At 33.2% G+C, this 22,421-nt stretch overlaps 1 protein-coding gene across 1 annotated transcript in view; it reads right to left on the bottom strand.

The window, feature by feature from the left end:
- The window catches only part of LOC149896461 (homeobox protein invected-like), a 65,613-nt gene that overhangs the window by 40,698 nt on the left and 2,494 nt on the right, over nt 1–22,421 (bottom strand). Inside the window, exons 2-3 of the mRNA XM_090117567.1 lie at nt 10,214–11,169; nt 9,470–9,547 (exon numbers count right to left, since the gene is read on the bottom strand). Coding sequence (XP_089973693.1) covers nt 9,470–9,547; nt 10,214–11,147 — 1,012 coding nt within the window. The 5' untranslated portion in view covers nt 11,148–11,169. The remainder of the gene's footprint in view (nt 1–9,469; nt 9,548–10,213; nt 11,170–22,421) is intronic.

Here is a 22,421-nt window from a genome sequence, read left to right as displayed (position 1 = left end):
CAACTTGACCTAACCTGAGGCATCAATGCCCAAGCAAATATTTCGACAGATGAGCCTAAAGTTGGATAGTTCCCACTGTAAAATCAATCTCTAGGGTTTATTACACAACATATCAAAACTGTACTCACCTGAGATGTGCAGTTTAAGCTCTACAAACATAATAATACTGACACCGGCAAAAGATCCTTAGTCACAGTCACACTTCGATACGTTATATTGCGAGAACCAACAGCGTTACCGCTTTAAAATTAAAATATGTTGCCAATTAATATTTTAAAAACCTACCAACATCGATACGTTAGGTCAATTTGCTTTCAATTCTACAAAATTTGATATTTTGTTGTTAAACGGAAGGTGTGGTCAAGTTGCCAAGTAAAGGTCAAGTAGCCACATTTGACGGTACATTCATAATCTAACAATTTAGAAAAAGAACATCGAAAACCATCGCCAATTTAATTAAAAAAAAAACACAATGACATATGTCATTCGTTTCGCGCCAAAAGCACCCACGCACAGATAATCATTGAGTACAAAGAGGGATGCGCCATAAAATTGCGCGTCCAATGAAGCGGGAAAACATATGTTTATATAGTGATGTGTCAATTTATCGATGTTCGCAATTTGTTTAATTAATGTCGACGAATATATTATCATAATTTTTGTGATTCATAACGACTGCATATTATGTGAGTTTTCTTTGATCAATATTCATTGCACATTTGGTTTTAATTAGCTTGATTCAGAACTTGTATTAAAAATAGGAAATATTTCTTTGTTTGTTTGTCATCATTTAACGCAAAACAAAAACGACCGATTTAAATTTTTTCTTACCAGTAGAATGCTACAATTTTACTGTGTAACATAGGTTATATTTTACTTTTTAGAATTCGATTCGATTGGTCTTTATTACTTATACAAATACATATTTATAGATTTTGTTTCAAGAAAGATTTGATTGAGTAAAATAAAACGAAGCAAAGCCATATCACAAAGCTAGTGACAGAAAATATCAACAGAAGGTAATTTTTTATACGCATACTAAGTAGGTACCCGCATTATTGTTTATTATTTTTACCAAGAAAACATTTCATAGATAAAGGGTGTAGAAATAACATAATAATTAGTGTCGTCCTGTCAAAATGTCATGTTCTTTTTAATCAATTCAAAGAAATTCAACATTTGTGATAAAACTTCGCTATATTAATTGAAGGTAAGAATTTTTCTTGTATTTTATTTATAACACTTGATTTTTTTTTAATATCAATGTAAATTTTGTGAGGATGTTTGTAACTCTTTCAAGCAAAAACAGCTGATTGGATCTGTATGAAATTTAGTACAGAGATAGATTATAGTCTCGATTAGTCCATAGGCTATTTTTATCAGTGTACCATGCAAACAAAGCATCAGACTTCAGCTATTTATTCTTGGAAACATAAAGATTTGATGCAAATTTCCTATTTTCCTAATGAATTGAAGTTTTATACTACAAGACAGACAAACTTACCAACTTATAAGCTATTGCATAGCTTCTATCGCGGGCCTTGAGCGCGGGGACCGAATCCAGAAATTCCGTAACGAAAAAACCTCACGCTCCCCACTCCGACGGGCGCGGAGGTGTGGCTTGAAGGCATAGCATGCAATAGCTTTACCGCGGCAGTCCCCGAGTGCCACACGTCTTTTATATGTATAAGTACAAATTTTCTAACGCCACAAAATCTGGTTTTCAATCCCAATAAAATTGTTTCTCACACAAAATTTATGTTTATTGTATCTTCATCACCAATAATTTTTATTAAAGCTATACACATGCTAATGTGGCTTGTCAAAACGTCCGCCATCTTGTTTATAGACTATAATAGACACTAATAATGTCAAATGGCGATAAAACCATAGATAATGGATTATAAATTATGCTTGTCTATGTGTAAATAAAATTAAAGTGTTTGTTTGTTATGTTTAAATAGCTTTTAATGGAACGTGGCTACGTTTTTGTTAGTTTGTTCTGGTGAACCTTTGAACAAGTAATATAAATACAACTAAGAAGTATATTCATATTAAAAAAAATATGTACCAAGGCGCCTAGATTTATAGGATCGAAAAATCTATCCTATCTTTTCTTAAATTTTACAATAATGCTAAAATAAATACATTTTTCAATCATCCTAAATCGCTACACAGATTTTGATTAATTTTCCATAGACAACTAACTATTTTTACAGGTTAAAATTGTTCACAGAACCCTAGATTTCTAGACCGGTTTTAATTGCTATAGCCATACATAATTCAGTGTTACTTCACAGGCCACCCCCTCTAATTAATGACATAATAATCGTGTTTCTAAACTAAAGCTGCATCTACACAGAGCTAGGTGTAATGATTGTCTATGATATGTAATTCCAATATGAGACGACACAGATATTAAAAAATACTTCTAAATGTTTAATTAAATGAATATATTTAAATTTAAGCATTAAAATTGAAATTTGATATGAAGTTTTTGTAAAGCGATATAGTATATTCATACAAATAATATCTTATTCCTTCAAATATAGACGTAAATTATGTAAGAATGGATCTTCGTTATTCTTTCATGCAAAGAGCCTTATATGAACTTACTACTATGAATTTAAACGAAAAGATATACAAAAATACAAAATATAAAAGCTATTTTACCTTAAGCTGCCTGTTTTCTTTGCAATCGGATCAAATGAACCAATGGTGATGACTAAGAACATTGAAGACGTGTGTGGACGTACCATTACATTTCCAAATTAGGAAAAGTCATTAATCGTTCGTTGATATTGAGATAGTTTCTTAGAAATAAAGAATGCGATGGGATAGTGGGGTCGTGGGATATATAATTAACTTAGGTAATTAGGTACAATCTGAAACATTGCTATTTGCTAGACTAATGAATAAAATGCCATTAATAGATATAAATGTTTTAATTAAAAATAGTGTATCTGTTTTTTTAGTCTGTGGATTGGGAAAAGTGTTTATGTTCTTTATCAAAACAAGTCAGTCAGTCAGTTTATAAGTTCAGTAGTAAAGAATACTAATATATTATTATTAACGCGAAAGTTTGTCTATCTGTTTCACTTTTACATCTAAACTGCAGAATGAATGTAGTTTTAAATACAGGTTCATATAACCCATATATGAATCACTACATAGTATAAAACAAAGTCGCTTTCTCTGTCCCTATGTCCCTATGTATGCTTAAATCTTTAAAAATACGCAACGGATTTTGATGCGGTTTTTTTAAATAGATAGAGTGATTCAAGAGGAAGGTTTTAGTATATAATTTATTATGTTTTACATTTTTAGACAAAGCGAGCGAAGCCGCGGGCGGAAAGCTAATACTTTTATAAATTAAGCAACCCCTAAAGTTTTGAAATAGGGGATACAAGTTTTTACCCGTGTTTTTGTCCGCGGCACATATTTTATAACTTAAAAAACACCGCAAACCCATATAAATTTATCATTACACCACAAAAAACAACATTTTCCACATATTTCCACAAACCGGATGTCCATCACGCGACCAATGGTGTATGACTACTCAAACGGCAGAATAACATCAATAATGGTGTAGTTAATTGGAGTGTCAAGCCTCATTAGTTGACCAACTAGATGCCATGGTCACTTAGCTGTTTCTGAGAATTAATCGATGTATTTTAACGGATTTAAAACGGGTTTTTATTTGTTTTATCAGTTGTAAATAATAATTGAGAACGATCAATATAAAATGCTTATTATATTAAACACTATTATATTGTATAGAGAGGAAATATGTGATTTCTTTAGTTTGCAATATTGTTATTTGTAAAAAATAACAAAGACTGAAATTGATTGCGATAAATGAAAATTCAAATTTAATTAAAATATTTGAAGGTTTCTTTAGTAATTGTGATATTATATGCTATATTTTTATAATTTTTATATTTTTATAGTTTATACACAAATTTTATCGACAACCACACAGCGCATCCCTACAAAACAATTTTTATTGCGACTCACCCCTATACATAAATATTTACAAGATGTAGCAACCCTAATGATGTGAAAAGTGATTGGTTTTGTTTATTTTGTTTAATCTTTTAGTTGAATTAATTTTATTCGTGAAAATTCGTGTCCCTTGTCCCCTAGTGGGGTATGGGGTGCATGCATTATACATCTGTTTCACTGATCGATTTAGAAGTGAAACTTCTTTAGGCGCGTTGAGAGTAAAATTTCAAGGTCGCGTCATGGCCATACCGTCACGTCATGGAGTACGGCGACGATTTTGGTATCTTTGAATTTGGTCAAAGAAATTTCACTTCTGACTGCACGTGTGCTCGGCACACACGCTATTTTTTTTCCTTAAAAGTACCTACCTAGTCGATCAGATTTGTGTACCTATAATAGATTTATAGATTTATATTTTAACATCAATGCAATGCAATAGCAATGCATGAGCAATGAGAATATGGATCGTTTTGAGTCGCTGACCAATAAATATGTATGTCAGTGTTCAAACAATGACAATGAGCAACCGTCGCCCCATAAGCCTGACTACACAGACATACATAGTGTTAAACCCACTACCACAATTCCAACCAGTAATACTAAATACCTTTCAAAGCAGGAAATAATTGTGTTGTCAGATAATATTGGTCAGGGATTTGGCGCTATGCTCAACAACTTAGGGCTTAAAGTTACTAATGTTTGTACGCCTAACAGTTCATTTAAATATATAATCAAATCACTGGATAATTTCAGCTTTAATAAGAATAATATTGTAATTATATTATATGGGGACAGTTTAAATATAAATAATAAGGATATTGATGTAGGATTAAAAAAAATGTTAGATATTAGTAGTAAGACTAAATGTAAATTTATGTTGTGTACCTTGCCATACCTACCTGGTTTAACACAAGAACAAAATAGATTAATTCATAATATGAATTTAAAATTGTATAACCTAACAAATCATCATCGTGATGCATTTATTTACTTTGACATTAACTCATGTATTAAATCTTTTACTTTGACAAAGAATACAGTGTATCTGCCATATAGATATAAGCGTGAACTTGCTATGTTAATAGCATATAATATTAACCAGTCTGGTACATGTTCGGTATCAGACCATCAATCTACTATAATTTTATGTAGTAGTAATTTTATACATCAACCTAGATTAAGTGTAGAGAGACAATCTAGCCCTAAGCTAGATTTAAACTAGTATATAAGACAACAGCTAAGCAGTCTTTTTCCATTGTGCATCAAAATATTCAAGGCTTGGCTAGCAAATTGTTAGAAATAGAATTGTTTCTGAATGATAACAATATTAAAATATTTTGTGTAACAGAACATTGGCTTAAACAATGTCAGTCGTTAGTAAATATTGAAAATTACAAATTAAAAAGTATATACTTTAGGACGCAGGCTATTCACGGAGGTTCTGTTATTTTTGTACATGATAGTGTAAAATGTAAAGAACGAACTGACATTGTTAGTCTTTCTGTAGAACGGACCATTGAACTGTCCTGTGTGGAGCTGGAGCGTTATGTTATTGTTTGCGTTTATAGACCCCCTTCCAGTGACTATAATATGTTTGAGACAGTCATGGAAGTAATATTAAAGCGTCTAAGCAGGAGTAAAAAAAAAGTTATAGTATGTGGTGATTTTAATATTGATTTACTTTTACAAACACAAACGGCTACACGAATTGTTAATTTGTTTCAGTCATTCAATCTATATAAACTTTTTAACGAACCCACACGAATTACACCTACTTCTGCAACTTGTATTGATAATATATACTGTGACTGCATCTGTTTAGAGAAAAATATTCTCAATACATTGACTTCGGATCACTGTGGCCAGAAAGTAGTTTTTGAATGGGATTGCATACCTACATTTAAAAGGATTAATGTTAGGCCTATAACTAAAAAAGGCATTAATAAATTTAGGAATAATATTAATAAAAACCTGCCCGTACTAAATGATCAATCCTATCCTAATAGTCCGTGTGAAATGTTTAAAAATCTTTTTAATTTAGTACATAAAGAATTTGAAAAAATATTTAAAGTTAAATCTTTAGATATTACCAAGGATTTACCATTTAGTAAATGGGCGACAGCTAGTATACATAGGTGCAGGAACATTCTTTATGAATTATATGGTATGAAGCAATATAATAAAGACCCATCTTTTCTTAGTTATGTTAGAAATTACTCGAAAATTTTTAAAAAAGTTTGTTTCACTGCAAAGCGTTTGTATATCAAAGAAAAAATACGCGACTCTGATAATAAAGTTAAAACAGTTTGGTCAATTATTAATGGTGAAATGGGTAAAAGCAAATCAAGTAATACCATAAAACTTGTAAATAATGACAGGGTTATTGACAAAAGTGCTGATGTTGCGCTTGCTTTTGAAGAATTCTTCAGTAGTGTCCCTGCTACTATTACTAATAGTTTAAATTCGTCTTCAGCACTTGCAGAGACCTTTTTGAGGGACCATGTTGCGGAGTGCAGTACATTATTTGAATTACGACACGTAACTGCTAATGATATTGTTACTGTCTTTAAGACGCTTAATCTTAAAAATACTTGTGATCTTTGGGGAATGTCCGTAAATTTAGTTAATAATATAATAGAAAATATTGCGAAAAATTTAGCTTCTATATTTAATAAGTGTTGTGACTATGGTACATTTCCTAATTTACTAAAGCTTAGTAAAGTTATACCTTTATTTAAGAAGGGCGATCAAGAAGACTGTAACAATTATAGACCTATCTCTATTTTACCAACATTAAGTAAGGTATTCGAGAAGTTAATATTAAACCAATTGAGTAGTCATTTTGCATCTAATAATTTACTGCACACCAAACAGTTTGGTTTCACAAAGGGGCGCTCAACCACAGATGCTGGAGTTGCACTTCTAACACATATATATAAGGCATGGGAAAACTCAAAAAATGCTCTAGGGATATTTTGTGACCTCTCCAAGGCATTTGACTGCGTTGAACATTGTACTTTGTTACGTAAACTTAATCACTATGGAATTAAAGGAAAAGCACAGAACCTCATAGCGTCATACCTGCATGATAGGATACAGACTGTAGTTGTTAATGGAGAACGTTCTAGCGGTGCGTCAATTAACATTGGTGTTCCACAGGGGTCAATTTTAGGTCCCTTCTTGTTCTTGGTATATATCAATGATCTTCCCTATTATTTGCAGGATAGGTGTGAAATAGTTCTGTTTGCAGATGATACCTCATTAATTTTTAATGTGGATAGGCATGACCCAAATGTTGACGAAGTGAACAGTGCTCTTTTACACATATCTGAATGGTTTACTGCCAATAATTTATTATTAAATGCCAAAAAAACCAATTGTGTTGAATTTTTACTTCCTAATGTAAAAAATTTGAACAGAGATATTACCTTGAACGGGGAGGTATTGCATCCTACTGAGTCTACTGTATTTCTAGGGTTAACATTGGACGAGAAACTACAGTGGGGAGCCCATGTCAACACCGCTGCAGGTAAGCTCAGTTCTGCTGCATATGCAGTCCGAAAAATAAGGCATCTCACCGATGAAGATACGGCTAGATTGGTTTATTTCAGCTACTTTCATAGCATTATGTCCTATGGAATTCTACTGTGGGGCAGGGCTGCAGATATAGAAACTATATTTATCTTACAGAAAAGAGCCATTCGCTCTATATATAATTTACGTGCTCGGGACTCACTAAGAGATCATTTTAAGAATACTGGTATCCTTACTGTACCATCACAGTATATATTTAATAATATTTTGCATGTACACAAAAGCTCTGACTTACACACAAGAGTAGGAGATAGACACGATTATGGCACAAGGAACAAGAATAGAATTGAAATGCCATTTTTCCGATTAGCTAAAGTTAAAAATTCATTTATGGGTCAAGGTATACGCTTATACAATAGAATTCCTCACAATATTAAAGAGTTTAGTAGTTCTAAATTTAAAACTTACATAAAAAATGTACTAGTTCAGAGAGCGTACTACAGTATTCAGGAATATATGGACGATAAAGACCCATGGAGGGTTGTCGCGTAAAAACCACAGGACAGTTCTTTGGCATATTATGTAGTTAGGTAGATATAAGTTACATACTATGTAAATTTATTGACATTATTTAAAAGAGCAACTATGGAGTTTCTTGCCGATTCTTCTCCATAGATACTGCTTTCCGAATCGGTGGTAAATGTTAAAAATACTATGTAATGACGATTCGAAAGTGCTACTAAATAGTAGTCTAATTGAATAAATGAATGTTTGAGTTTGAGTTTGAGTTAACAAGGAATCGAATGCAGGACTTATTTAATGCTCAAGTAGGTACTATAAAATAAATCTGTTTATGAATAAATCGTATTTATAACTGGATTAATTACGTAATTATCATTGAGACTCATTGAGATTTATTACGAAAAAATGATGAGCTTACCTATGTTCAATTTTTCAAGAATCAAGAAAAACTATTTTTCCAACAGGAACTCGTAATTAGGTATAATAATTAAAATATACAGCACTAGCTTTCCGCCCACGACTTCGCCCGCGTTTTCAAAGAAAAACCTGCGTATCTCCCGTTTCCGTGGGATTTCCGCGATAAAACCTAGCCTATGTGTTAATCCAAGTTACCCTCTATATGTGTGCTAAATTTCATTGAAATCGGTCCAGTAGTTTATGCGTGAAAACCATACATACATACATAATTACAAACCTTTCCTCTTTTATAATATTAGTATAGATATAGATTATAGAAACACGGATACCTACATAATATTTAAAAACACTACAAACCATTAACTCTGGCAAAATTAGTTTATCACTTCACACCAAATACCACACTCCATTTAACACAATAACAAATCTTACACAACACTTACCCTTATACATCATACACCCTTATCTAAGCCCACAGTATATTAAATAAACATAAAAACAACCCCTAAGAGTAATGATTGCCCTCTAGGGTCCTCTCCCTTCATCTTAAAATATTAACAGGAATTTTCTATGATCATAAACATTGAAGAAAATGTAAATCTAATCGTTTATTGTCAAATTGCTAATACATAATATTATAAATGCGAAATTAATATTCAATATTAAAAGATGTTCCGTACACTTCGATTGGTTGCAAATTTAATACGTGATATGAAATATTATATCGAAAGCTTTCCCAAGTTTGCAGAACTTTTGGAATTTTTTTCACGACCATACAGCAAAAAAATAATTTAATTGCAATTTTAACAATTTTCCGGACTGCGGACAAGGTTGCAAAATGAGATTTATTGTCGTCCCAATGAACCATTCACTTGACCGAAGTTTGAAAACTTTTGGAATTATGTCAATTCTATGACTGATGTATCGTTTGACATAAGTCACAGTAGTAGTAGATCTCCTACTAATGATAATTAAAGTTAATACTTACCGGAACTAGGTCGATCGCTGTATCTAGTGCAGTAGACCCACGCGGGCCACACCATGGGACCGTCCCCGCTTGGCGTCCCTGAAAATTGGGACTATTATCCTACTAATACTAGCAAAAAGAAGAGAAATTAATAATTTTAATAATTTTTTACCATTGGTATTATCCCTACTATTCCCTACTAATATTATAAATGCGAAAGTAACTCTGTCTGTCTGTTACGCTTTCTCGCTTAAACCTCTCAACCGATGTTGATGAAATTTGGCACAGACAATCTTTAAGCGCGTCACACACGGTGAAGATACTATAATATTTTATCTTAAGATACTGTACTAATTTATATTACAGTATCTTAAGATAAAATATTATAGTATCTTCACCGTGTGTGACGCGCTTTAGACCCTGAGAAAGAACATAGGCTACCTTTTATCAAAACACCACGCGGGCGAAGCCGCGGGCGGAAGCTAGTTAGATTATAAATGTTTCTAACTTAAAGCTTTATAATTTACTCAATTATAATTGTAAGAGACTTTTTAGCAGTTCATAATATGTACTGCTAATAACAATTTATAACAACGCTGTATTTCAACATAATATAAGATTTAATCCTATCGCTCATTTGCCATTTTAACACATTCTTACTTCAAATGAGTGATCATTTATCTATCTTTTTTAACGTGAGTAAAAAAATACTGAAGATAGCTCAATTGTTACCTATCTTTAAGCATCTAGAAACTATCATCTTACCTCCACTCGACGCTGAATTGCTCGCAGCATCATCAACCTTTGACAGATCTATAGCACCCTTATCACTTGGTTTCACTTCAGGTACCCTAGCCTCTTCAGGTTTACTAACAGGCACATCCTTCTTGCCTTCAAACCTTGCTTTCAAAGTCTTCCTTTTGTTCAAAGGATCCGTAATGCGCCTACCGAAGTCAGCTTTTAAAATATTATCTATACTAAATTTCAGACAGTTTTGATTCATAAAGTCCCCGTCTGACTCCTCTGGTGACTTGAAATTCTGCCGCCTATTCTCGTCAGTTCTAGAAAATTCCTGGCTTCGTCTAAAGCCACTGAATTGTGGGTTATAACTTTGGGGTGCCCTAGGGACGCTTTTTAGGTCATGATTTATGAGAGGCGTTTGAAACAGTAGCGGTTGGTTTAGGAACATAAGGGGGTTTGGCGTGATCGGATTGGGTCGTAGCAAGAGCGGTTGATTCATGTTTAGGTTTTGACTTAACTGGGATATAGCGTTTAAATGCGTTTGTATGTGTTTGAAGGACGTTAACTGGTTGTCTGGTTTATCATAATTGACTGGTGCTTCGTTACCAACAGATAGTACAGTGTCATCGCTACAACATGAATTGTCATCAACGCTTATTTCTGTTGCGTTTTCATCGTCCAATCTAGGACTGACGCTTTCTGAGTTTCGAGACTGACTGTCTTCATAGTGTGGAGTGTTCTGTAGTAGCTTATCTGTTGAGAAGACGTTCTCCGGACTGTTGCTGTCTCGTTCCTTCTTAAGCACATTGTGTATAGAGAAGGGGGATGTGTGTATTTGTCTGGTTTCTTCTTCAGGTTCAGGGGTATCCCTGTGTGGGGAGAAGGGCTCGTGCTCATCGTCGCTGTGGTCCTGGATCTTGATGCGATCCTGTATGTGCGCGGAGGACACCGCCGCCATGATGGAAAGGTTGTTACGCCATCTGTAAGAATATGGTTACTTTAATAAGAAATACTTTTTTGATTTCGATGTCTAAATATAGGTACTATAGGTACTTATTTATTGGGGAAAAGCTAATATAAATATGAAGATGACTTGGTTGTTGATGTTAATGATGGTTGATCTCCACACCAGTATCGTTTAACGCAGATAAAATTACATAGTGAAGTGAAGTCCCATGTCCCCTAGTGGGGTAAGGGGCAGATGCGTTATACATTTATTTCACTGATCGATTTTCTCTAGGTACAAGTAGGTGATCAGCCTCCTGTGTCCTACCAGACCGAGACATTTTTTTCTTCGTCTCCACCGGGAATCGAACCCAGGACCCCTCGGTGCTACGCTCACGCGTCAACCACAGTACCAAGGAGGCGGATAAAATTACATACCTTACATATAAAAATAATTAATCAAAATAGTTTCCATTTTACGCACTAAATTCGTAATACCCACATTTTACGTAATTCGTAGTATATAGTTAATCATTGAATAACACAATTATGACCAATATAAACAGCTGTATCAACACATATATTAACTTATATAAATATATCAATTATTATACGCAACTGATTAGATATTTATTATCTGTGCCATTGTATAAGAGCAAATAATGTTTTAACAATAGACATACTACATACAAGTTAATAAATTTTAATAGACACACTAATAATACTTTCGAAACTGGTCATCTGTTTAGAAAATCAGTATTTTTATATCGTTTGTTTGTTACGATTAAACTCAACAAGTCAATAACTGCGTTAAAAACAACCGACTTCAAACTTGCACTTGCAACATTTACAAATACAGACAAAAATGCTCATAAAATAAAAACTACTGGGCCTATCCTAATAAAATTTTTATGGGACCAATTCGACACCATCCCGCATCGAACAAAAAAAGAATCACGTAAATCGGTTCAGAAACCACGGAGTAATCGGTGTACATACATAAAAAAAAAAAAAAAAAAAACATACCGGCCGAATTGATAACCTCCTCCTTTTTTTTGAAGTCGGTTAAAAACTGCTCAACCGATTTTGCAAAGTTATCATCAGTAAGGTAAGTTACATCTCTACCGAGTATAGGGTAAACGATAGTTTGGGTTCCTATAGGTATTTTATTTTATACCTACCCGATCAATCCAGGTGATGCCGGGACAGCGAGCTTGTATAAATAATCAATAATTATTATCCAATGATCCTACTTCCTACTAATATTATAAATGCGAAAGTTTGTGAGTATGTGTGTGTGTTTGTTACTCATTCACGTAAATACTACTGAACCGATTACAATGAAATTTGGTATTTATGTAGCTGAAGACCCAGCTTAAGACCATGAAGACCAAACTTTGAAAACGCGGGCGAAGTCTAGTCATCTTATATTTAATCATTTTAACATAAAAACTAAAAAGTAAAAACACCAATAGGAACTTACGTTCTAAAACTCCTGCACGTTTAAGTAATTAACTTACTTTATTACAAACTCGAGCTAGGTTCTGTACCATTCCTAAACGTAAATACTAAATAGCTAATAAATAATTATAATAAATACAGAAACAGCGTGCGGTTAGCGAAAACCGCGTAAAACAAAACGGGTTGTGCCATGTGAATGTTACTCTACTTTCTATTTATTTTATTTTTGTTAGTTATATTTAACTTTATTGAAAGCTTGAAACAAGTATCTATAAAAAAAAGTTAATAACAAATGAATCCTGTGTAAGTTATTTAAACCGTATTTAAACTTAAAATCAAGCTATCACAACGCTTTTTTTACGCTTCTGTTAGCATCATTTTGCAACATTTGTTAATCAAGAATTAGTTTTACAAAGAACGTCATTGGTTCTCAATGACAAGTTTCTATCTGGCAAAGCATAGAAAACTGATTTGCTTTTATTCGAATAAATTTAAAACACCTGTTTTTTATCCCACTTACACTTCAAAACATTTCTATTTTTAACTGAAGAATAATTTAATTAACACTATAGCACAAATAAGTTAGTTCAATCACAAAAACGTAGTTTGTCACAGATAATCAATTACCTCCATAAAAACGGTAACAGTAATTTAATAAATAAAACTTTACTTCATAATGGAAATTATAAAACTCATTAGCGTAATAAAACAATAATTGCAAAGACAAGAAAGCGTTGCAAGCCAATTATTGTGTGAAATTCTTAGAAGAAACCATTGAAAATTCTATATTTATAATATTAAGCCCATTTGTAGTTTAACGAAAGGAAATAATGGCTATTTTTATAGCTATAGATTCTACGCGTTAATATTTATAGCATAATGATGTATTATTGAACCGAACACGAAAGGTCATGTAGATATGTTTGTGTGTGGATGACAAATTGGTCGATTGTGGAAAGCGTGTTTACGACCTATTGAAGTACATATATTGTCATTGGGATATAATCTGGTTAATTTTATGTTCAACCAGTTACCTACTCATTTTATAAAATACCATTTGAATTTGCGCATAGAATCTTGTTTTAAGTCTATATAAATAAAAACACACTATAATTAAAACCACGTTTATTTTACAACTGCATATATTATTTGCCATACTAAGAAAGGTATCATTAAAATGTGTGAAAATCTTTACTATCATTTTATGTTTTATTATCCGTATCAAAATATTAAATAATCAAAAACCCAAAAACAAATAAAACAATATCGTAATTCGAACTGTAATAGAGTATCTTCCACTTATAAAGCACTGGACCACACACGACGTGGTCGAAATCCTTACGACGTACCAAATTATTCACACAAAAATCAACCGAATTTCAACCTTAACCCGTTCACATACGGGTCAATATAACCGCATACTAACTTTGTCATGCCAAACGATTTGAAGAAATTGCCAATCGATTATGAACCATAATAACATGCATTAAGGTATTAAATTAATCGCTTGCCAATTCGCAATTTTAGGTGTTGGCGGTTTCAGTGATCAATGAGAAAGTGGCTCATTTTCGAGTTATTTTTTCGAGTTTTTTATTTTATTTGGCGACAATTTTGGTGTGGTTTTTAACCGGTTTTAAAGCGGTTAAGTTATTGATTTTCTAGCTTCTATAGTAGCTGTTTGACAGTATTTTGACAAAGACAAATTATAGTAAGTATGTGAAGACGAACTAAAAAATAAAATATTTAACTGATTTCAAAATCTATTTTTTTTAACACAGTGATTAGGTACTTGTTCCAATATAACATTATTTCAAGCAGGTATATAACCAGTTTTAAATCATTTACTAGCTGTGCCCCGCGGTTTTACCCGCATTGCTCCGTTCCTATTGGTCTTAGCGTGATGATATAATAATTATAGCCGATACTCTATAGCCTTCCTATCATGTGCTATCAGCTATCTATTATCAAAAGATTTTTTCAAATCGGACCAGTAGTTCATAAGATTAGCGCGTTCAAACAAACAAACTCTTCAGCTTTATAATATAAGTACCTACCTATAGATTTAATCGATACTGACATTCCGATATCTATTTTAATTTTTTTACAATGGCAACACTTGTTACATTGTAAAAAATATAATTCATAAGTTTATGGTTAATTCTGTCTATATATAATCTTAAAATGGTATTTCATTGCGTTGTTTATGACACCTTGTTTCATAAATTAATTACTTAAATGTCCATTGTTGTAATAAAAATGTTTTTTAATTAATGTTTTGTATAGACTATAGTAAGGTAAAACTGTGAGATCAGAGATAGCTTAGTTTAGTATCTACTAGTTTGTACTTATTTGGTTTAAATTATATCTCGATGGTTTAAATGTTATTGTTGTACCTTTAATAATTATGATATCTACCTTTACTTATACACTAGCTGCGTCCCGCGGTTTCACCCGCGTGGTTGGTCTTAGCGTGATGATAATATAGCCTATAGCCTTCCTCGATAAATGGGCTATCTAACACCGAAAGAATTTTTCAAATCGGACCAGTAGTTTCTTTTCCTGAGATTAGCGCGTTCAAACAAACAAACTCAGCTCTTCAGCTTAATAATAATATTAAGTATAGATTTGTACCTATTTGTGACGTTTATAAATAAACCTAGTTAGACATAGATTAGTAACTGCACAAGTAACTATTACTCCATATAGTTTATTGAACCGACAAACAATTTTTTCTCTCAACCACGACGTGCTAATGCTAGTAAAAAATTCCTCACACATAGCAAACTATACTTACGTACGCTAAATAAGAAATAAATTATGAAAAATATGTATATGTACCTACTGCGCGGAATGGAATGCTTTTTTGCGCTGTGGCAACACTATTAACGGTTTCCGAACGACACTTACCACCATTTTAAAGAGCGCGCTATCGAAATTCAAAATGGCGGTGTGACATTTTAGTTTTTTACGTGTAAATAGACTGATGTAATATTTTGTTTATTTATTTAGAAAAATGTTAATCGTCTGTAAAACCTCTGGCGTATCGCGATGGAACACACATTCGACACCCGCATTGTAGGTAAGGTAAGCTTAAGATATAAAATCATTATCAAAATATAATATCTAATAAAAAATGATTAAATAAATGAATAATTAACAGCCTAGTTATATTGCAGCATCTTATATTCTATGGTTATTCTCTGAAATAACTAGATATATATACCTACTTATCTGATAAGACTTTAACTGGCAGATAGATGATGCTATAATAAAAACTTGCTAAATGCTTATTTTATAAAATACCTAATCAGGAATAATCATATAGAAGTAGCTGTAATTACATACAAGAAACCTTTACATTTGTTAAACTCAAACATTTATTCATTCAATAAGACTTCTTCTAGAAGCACTTTTGAATTGTCATAACATAGTTTAACCAATTACCAAATTTAATAAATATAATTAAAGACAGGAATCGAATATTGTATACTAGCTGAGCCGCGCGGATTCACCCGCATTGCTCCGCTCCTGTTGGTCTTAGCGTGATATAGCCTAGATATAACCTTCCTCGATAAATGGGCTATCTAACACCGAAACAATTTTTCAAATCGGACCAGTAGGTACCTAGTTCCTGAGATTAGCGCGTTCAAACAAACAAACAAACAAACTCTTCAGCTTTATAATATTATAGACTATAGTATAGATTATCTATAGGTATAAATATTAATTAATTATATATGTATGTTTATCAGCCATCTGGTTTCCATAACACAAGCGAAAGCTTAGTATGGGATCAGATCGTGCCGTGTGTGAAAATTGTCCTGAAATATTAAAAAAATAATTTATATATTATTTACAACGTGTTAACCATTTTACAAGGCATACATCATTTTGTATTAAAGAATGTACCTATTTTTAAAAACACTATAAGTTGAATATTTATGATTTTAAACGCGCCATGCCATATTAAAACACTTGTATAATTCGAATAAACGAATGAATAAATTAATGAATAAAAACATAAGGGGTGATTATTTAATTGACTTAAAAAGAAGAATGTTTATTTCCTTAGCACTCTATCTGGTACTAATATTATAAAGCTGATGAGTTTGTTTGTTTGAACGCGCTAATCTCAGGAAGTACCTACTGGTCCGATTTGGAAAATTCTTTCAAAGTTAGATAGCCTATTTATCGAGGAAGGCTATAGGCTATTTCATCACGCTACGACCAACAGGAGTGGAGCCACGCGGGTGAAACCGCAGGGCGCAGCTAGTCATTTATGAAACGATTAATAAAAATATGTTTCCCTTGAAAGTGAGTATAGTGTGTACATCTTAAAATTAATCTTATTAGAATTTCATCGATTTCTATTCAATCTTACCTATACAGTGGTGGACGTAGATATAATTAGAAACACCTAACACGATGAATGAGACATCAAATTTATTTAACATTTTTGTAACAACGTAGGTGAGATTAAACATTATTTCATATATTGTAAGAGAACACTCGTTTATCTATTTTCATAAAAAAAAATTATTTATTTGTTTCAAAAATTTTTTACATAATATTGTTACATATTATGTTGCATTGAACCCTACACTAGGATCCCCTGAAGGTATGAAGAAAACAAGACTTTCGATTTAAAAACTGTAACTAAATAGTTTCATCCGTTCTCAATCTACTACAACACAAACAAACATTAAACACATAACTCCTTTCTACATCGTTGGTTAAAAATAAACACTACTAGGTATACATAGTATTGCGAAAAAACACTTGCCTTATATAGAAATTCAAAATACCTTTGATGTAGGTATTTTTTTATTTATTAATTAGTCAGGTATTTTGTAGGTAAGTGTCGGATAAACACTAAGTCATAAATGCAACAAAAATACAAGAGTCATTAATGTTTTTGTTACACCGTTCTTGGTAAGCGGAAACGGCTGAACTTTTTCGAGTGACGTTTGCACATTTTTGTAGTTGCGGTATGGAGAAATGTGGGTAAGAAAATGTTCTGGTATTATTATTGAAAAGTGTTATTATTATACTATACCATGACGGCTTTACTCCGAATAAAATTTAGCCTCTCCATGTTAAAAATCAAAATAATGCAGTAATGAATAGATAATAGAATTTAGGAATAAAAAAAAGACGTGTGACACTTGAAGACTGCCGCGGTAAAGCTATTGCATGCTATGCCTTCAAGCCACACCTCCGTGCCCGTCGGAGTGGCGTGAGGTTATTTTCGTTACGGAATTTTTGGATTCGGTCCCCGCGCTCAAGGCTCGCGGGCCGCGATTGAAGCTATGCAATAGCTTAAAATAAAAAAATTTTCGGAGTTTTCAGTTTATTTGGTATACGTATTAAGAAGTTCTGATAGACTGTATACGTGTACCTACACATTAAATATTTTCTCTTTACCTACTCTCTTCCTTACGTAGGTATTCAGATATTTAATAAAATTCCAAAAGACTTGCAAGGGGTTCCTCTTCCAGGATTTAAAAATAAATTAATTAAATACCTACTTGTTAGAGAATTGTTTTTACAACTTAAATGAATTTCTGTATAATATAATAATAATAATAATAAGAGCGTAGGGATGTGACGACCCCATCGCCCACGGTTGGAATATCTATTGTCTACGTGACAATAGATATTCCACCCGTGCAATCAGTCAACCCGCAGGACACCTTGTGGCGGGGTGTCGGGGAGTAGCGACCCCGCGGGAACCGAGTGCTCCCGGGGGAGGCCCCTGTCTTCATCTCCGGCTCGCCTTCACCGGCCGGTCGGAGTGAAGCCTGACGAGGACAGGACCCCCACCTCTGGCTTGCCTTAACCGGCCGGCCAGAGTGGAGTCGCGAGAGCTTTTAGCTCGAAGGGTGGATGCGAAGCGTAAGTGGCGAGTGGGCACGTGATGCTGGACCCTCAGGGAGCGCGTGATCGTAGTTTAAAGTCCAGGGACGCCTCTCCACCCTTAGCTGCTCACAATATGTTGCCCCCTTGTCGCACTTTTGCAGCGACTTATTTCGGGGGCCCATACAGTGAGAGGGCGAGTCACCACCTGCCAACATATTTTTACTTTCTTTTAGTAGAAAGGCAGGTGCCATAGTTTCCAATAGTCCCTAAATACCGGCCCATTTAACATCCCACTCCATAGCCCAGTTTATTTTGTTTTCCATATCTCGAAATAGTCCTACATCGGCCGCGGGCTGCCTAGGACTGTATCTCTATAGTGCAGTCATGGGCAGGCTGCGGCTGGTGTCCCACAACACAGTAAAGTTCTCTAAAGGGCCTCTGCGTGTTGGATCCGTGTCCCCACGTAAGCCTTCCAAAGGACCGGGTACCTTCCTTATGATGGTACCCGAGTATTATGGATGAGATACACATAATAATACTTACTTAATAATTATGCAATAAATGATTTATTTATTTATTTATTTATTTACAGGTTGGAAGAAAAATGATTTTCATAATCAGTCCAATATTTTTTGAGTCAAATAACACGCTCGATCAATAGGAGTGGGTATTTTAAACAAACACACAAAAATTTCTATGTTAGTAGACAACTTTAAAATAAACAATCTTCTTCTTATCTTCTTCTTATATATAAAATTCTCGTGTCACAATGTTAGTCTGCATACTCCTCCGAAACGGGTGGACCGATTCTCATGAAATTTTCTGTGCATATCGGGTACCTAAGTCTGAGAATCGGCCAACATCTATTTTTCATATGTAGGTACCACGGGCGAAGCCGGGGCGGATCGCTAGTATTCTTATAATAATGAGTATAATTTATAACTACCCACTATTTAAAATATCGTGTAAAACATTTAATTCCAAATAAAAACCGATTAATAATTAAAAATTACCATTCCATTTGTAAATATAATTAATTTTAATACAAATGAAATTAAAACATAATTATGTTTATAAAACGGGACGTTGTAATTACACGCTTATTCGATTCTAATTACCTATAGTTTTATTTTAATTTTATTAACTACTTTTATAACTTACTAGCTTCCGCCCGCGGCTTCGCCCGTGTGGTGTTTTGATAAAAGGTAGCCTATGTTCTTTCTCAGGGTCTAAAGATTGTCTGTGCCAAATTTCATCAAAATCGGTTGAGAGGTGTAAGCGAGAAAGCGTAACAGACAGACAGACAGACATACTCTCGCATTTATAATATTAGTAGGGACTAGGGACTATATATAGTTTTATTTTAATTTTATTTATAACTTACTATTAAGCTTATGGAAGAAACTAGCTATTGCCCGCAGCTTCGCCCGCGTTTTCAAAGAAAATCCTTTCCCGTGGGATTTCCGGGATAAAACCTACCTATCCTTTGTGTTAATCCAAGTTATCCTCTATATGTGTGCTTAATTTCATTGTTATCGGTTCAGTGGTGTTTGCGTGAAAGAGTAACAAACATACACATACAAATCCATCCTCACAAACTTTCGCATTTATAATATTAGTAGGAAGGATAGTAGGGTAGGATAGGTCATAGGATTTGATTTAATGACGATTCAAAAGTGCTTCTGGAAGAAGTCTAATTGAATAAATAAATGCTTGAGTTTGAGTTTGAAGTAGGATTTGCCTATGCTAAGCCCCTCTTAAACGAAATCTAGATGAATAAATAAAGTAGGCAAAACCGGGTTAATGTCTAGTATTAGCTATAGGTATATATCAAAAATATTAGGTACCTACTTATATAATTGGCTTATACCCCATTATTTTAAGTTTAATTCGATCATGCGGGTCTCTACTAAGTGGAACGAATCTTATCAAATTGAGTTAATCAATTGCTTACATAACGTACAATGTACATACATACAGCACTAGTTCACCGCTCTTGGTTTACTTTATTGAAAGAATATTTTCGTATTTATTTAATTAGTCTTTTGTCTCTTTCACTCTAAACCTATTAGACATAAGAAAGATAGAGATAGAATAATTAGTTAATTAAATTCGTGTAATTCTCAGTTATTTCTCTCTTTTAGGAATTTTTTGTCTGTTCGTTTTTCTGCTTTTCCGAAACAGCTGAATTTAATTGGAACTACCAGAGAAAGATATTCCAATTCTTCGTTGTACTTAGAGCATTAAAATGCTGCATTAAAATTCATTAAAATGCTCTAAGTCGTTGTATCTAAACTTTATTTTGTATGTTTGTACCTATTATAAACATGTACAGCTACCTCTTTAGATCTCTAAAACGCAACGGATTTTGATGCGTTTTATTAAAAATAGTTTCTCGGATAATTTTAAGTTTTAGACAAAGCGGATGAAGCCACGGGATTAACTAGTATATCTATAGGCACTAATATTATAAAGCTGAAGAGTTTGTTCGTTTAGCGTTTGAACGCGCTAATCTCGGGAAGTACTGGTCCAATTTGAAAAATTCTTTCGGTGTTAGATAGCTCATTTATCGAGGAAGACTATCAGCTATTAAATCGTCACGCTAAGAACAACAGGAGCGGAGAACTGCGGGTAAAACCCCGAAAAACAGCTAGTTAATAAATATATCTATAGTTAGGTATATTATAAAAATAATTCCCTCGGCCATTAAAAACAGTGTGAGAATAAATTATTCCAACATGGCGTGTACTTACATATAAAATCATTTAACAAGTGTTTCATATAATTGAAACAATTAATATGTTTGTTTTATATTATATCGTAAACGCTTAGTTTCAAACGTAGGCTATGTTTCTTTGAAACTTTTGTAACCTTATCGAATACTAGCTGTGGCCCGCGTTTTTACCCGCAGTGCTCCGCTCTTGATGATATATAGCCTATAGCCTTCCTCGATAAATGGGCTATCTAACACCGAAAGAATTTTTCAAATCGGTTTCTTTATATGTATTACATTCATTACACATACTTATATAAAAATATAGGTAAGTATATTTTATTAATGAAATAAAATTAGTTAAATAAATAAATATTTCAGGACATTTTCACACACGGCACGATCTAATTCCATACTAAGCTTTCGCTTGTGTTATGGAAACCAGATGGCTGATAAACATACATATAATTTTAAATAAATACTTATATAGACAACTAGCGGTCCGCCCCGGCTTTGCCCGTGGTACATATTTACGTTTTCTCTACATAAAAACCATCCTCGTACTTCAAGGAATATAATAAAAAAAGAATTATCGAAATCGGTTGAGCCGTTCTCGAGTTATGCCGTATGCGCTTACCAACACATTTTGCGATTCATTTTTATATATAAGATTAACACCCAGACACAGAGCAAACATCTATATTCATCACACAAATATTTGCCCTGGGTGGGAATCGTACCCACGACCTCTGGCTTGGAAGGCAGGGCCACTACCAACCAAGCCAACCGGTCAGTCAAAGTAAATTAGCTAAATTTAAGAACACATTATCTTAAAACGTTCACAGATAAGAAAGATTTATATCAAAAACATAATTATAATGTAAAATAATAAAAACGGTTCACGCTTGTCCTTATTTAAAGAAATATAATAATTTATACGACATTTTGAGCATGTTTTATTTTTTTTTTATGCGAATTTTCACACCTGTTTTAATATAAAGTTGATTTTACATGAGATTTTATTTTTATTACTTGAACACCGTTATTTTATAGGCTCGTTTTTATTACTAAGTAATTTAAAAAGTTTAATTTAAATTGAAGTAAAACTCCTCCGTAACAGTTGACCGATTCTCATGAAATTTTGTGTAGTAAGATAATTTAAAAAGCTCTCGCATAATTGGATTTTTATTTATTATTTTGACTCATTCAATAGATTTCTTTCATTATTTTTTTTTTCTAAAGATTAAACATTTA

This window comes from Colias eurytheme, chromosome 28 (genome assembly GCF_061535395.1).
Source record: "Colias eurytheme isolate Ceu_HAF_F1 chromosome 28, ilColEury1 Martin Lab GWU primary, whole genome shotgun sequence".
Taxonomy (NCBI): Eukaryota; Metazoa; Arthropoda; class Insecta; order Lepidoptera; family Pieridae; genus Colias; species Colias eurytheme.
The sequence above is the reverse complement of the archived record's forward strand: the minus strand, read 5'-3'. Positions and strand labels throughout refer to the sequence as shown.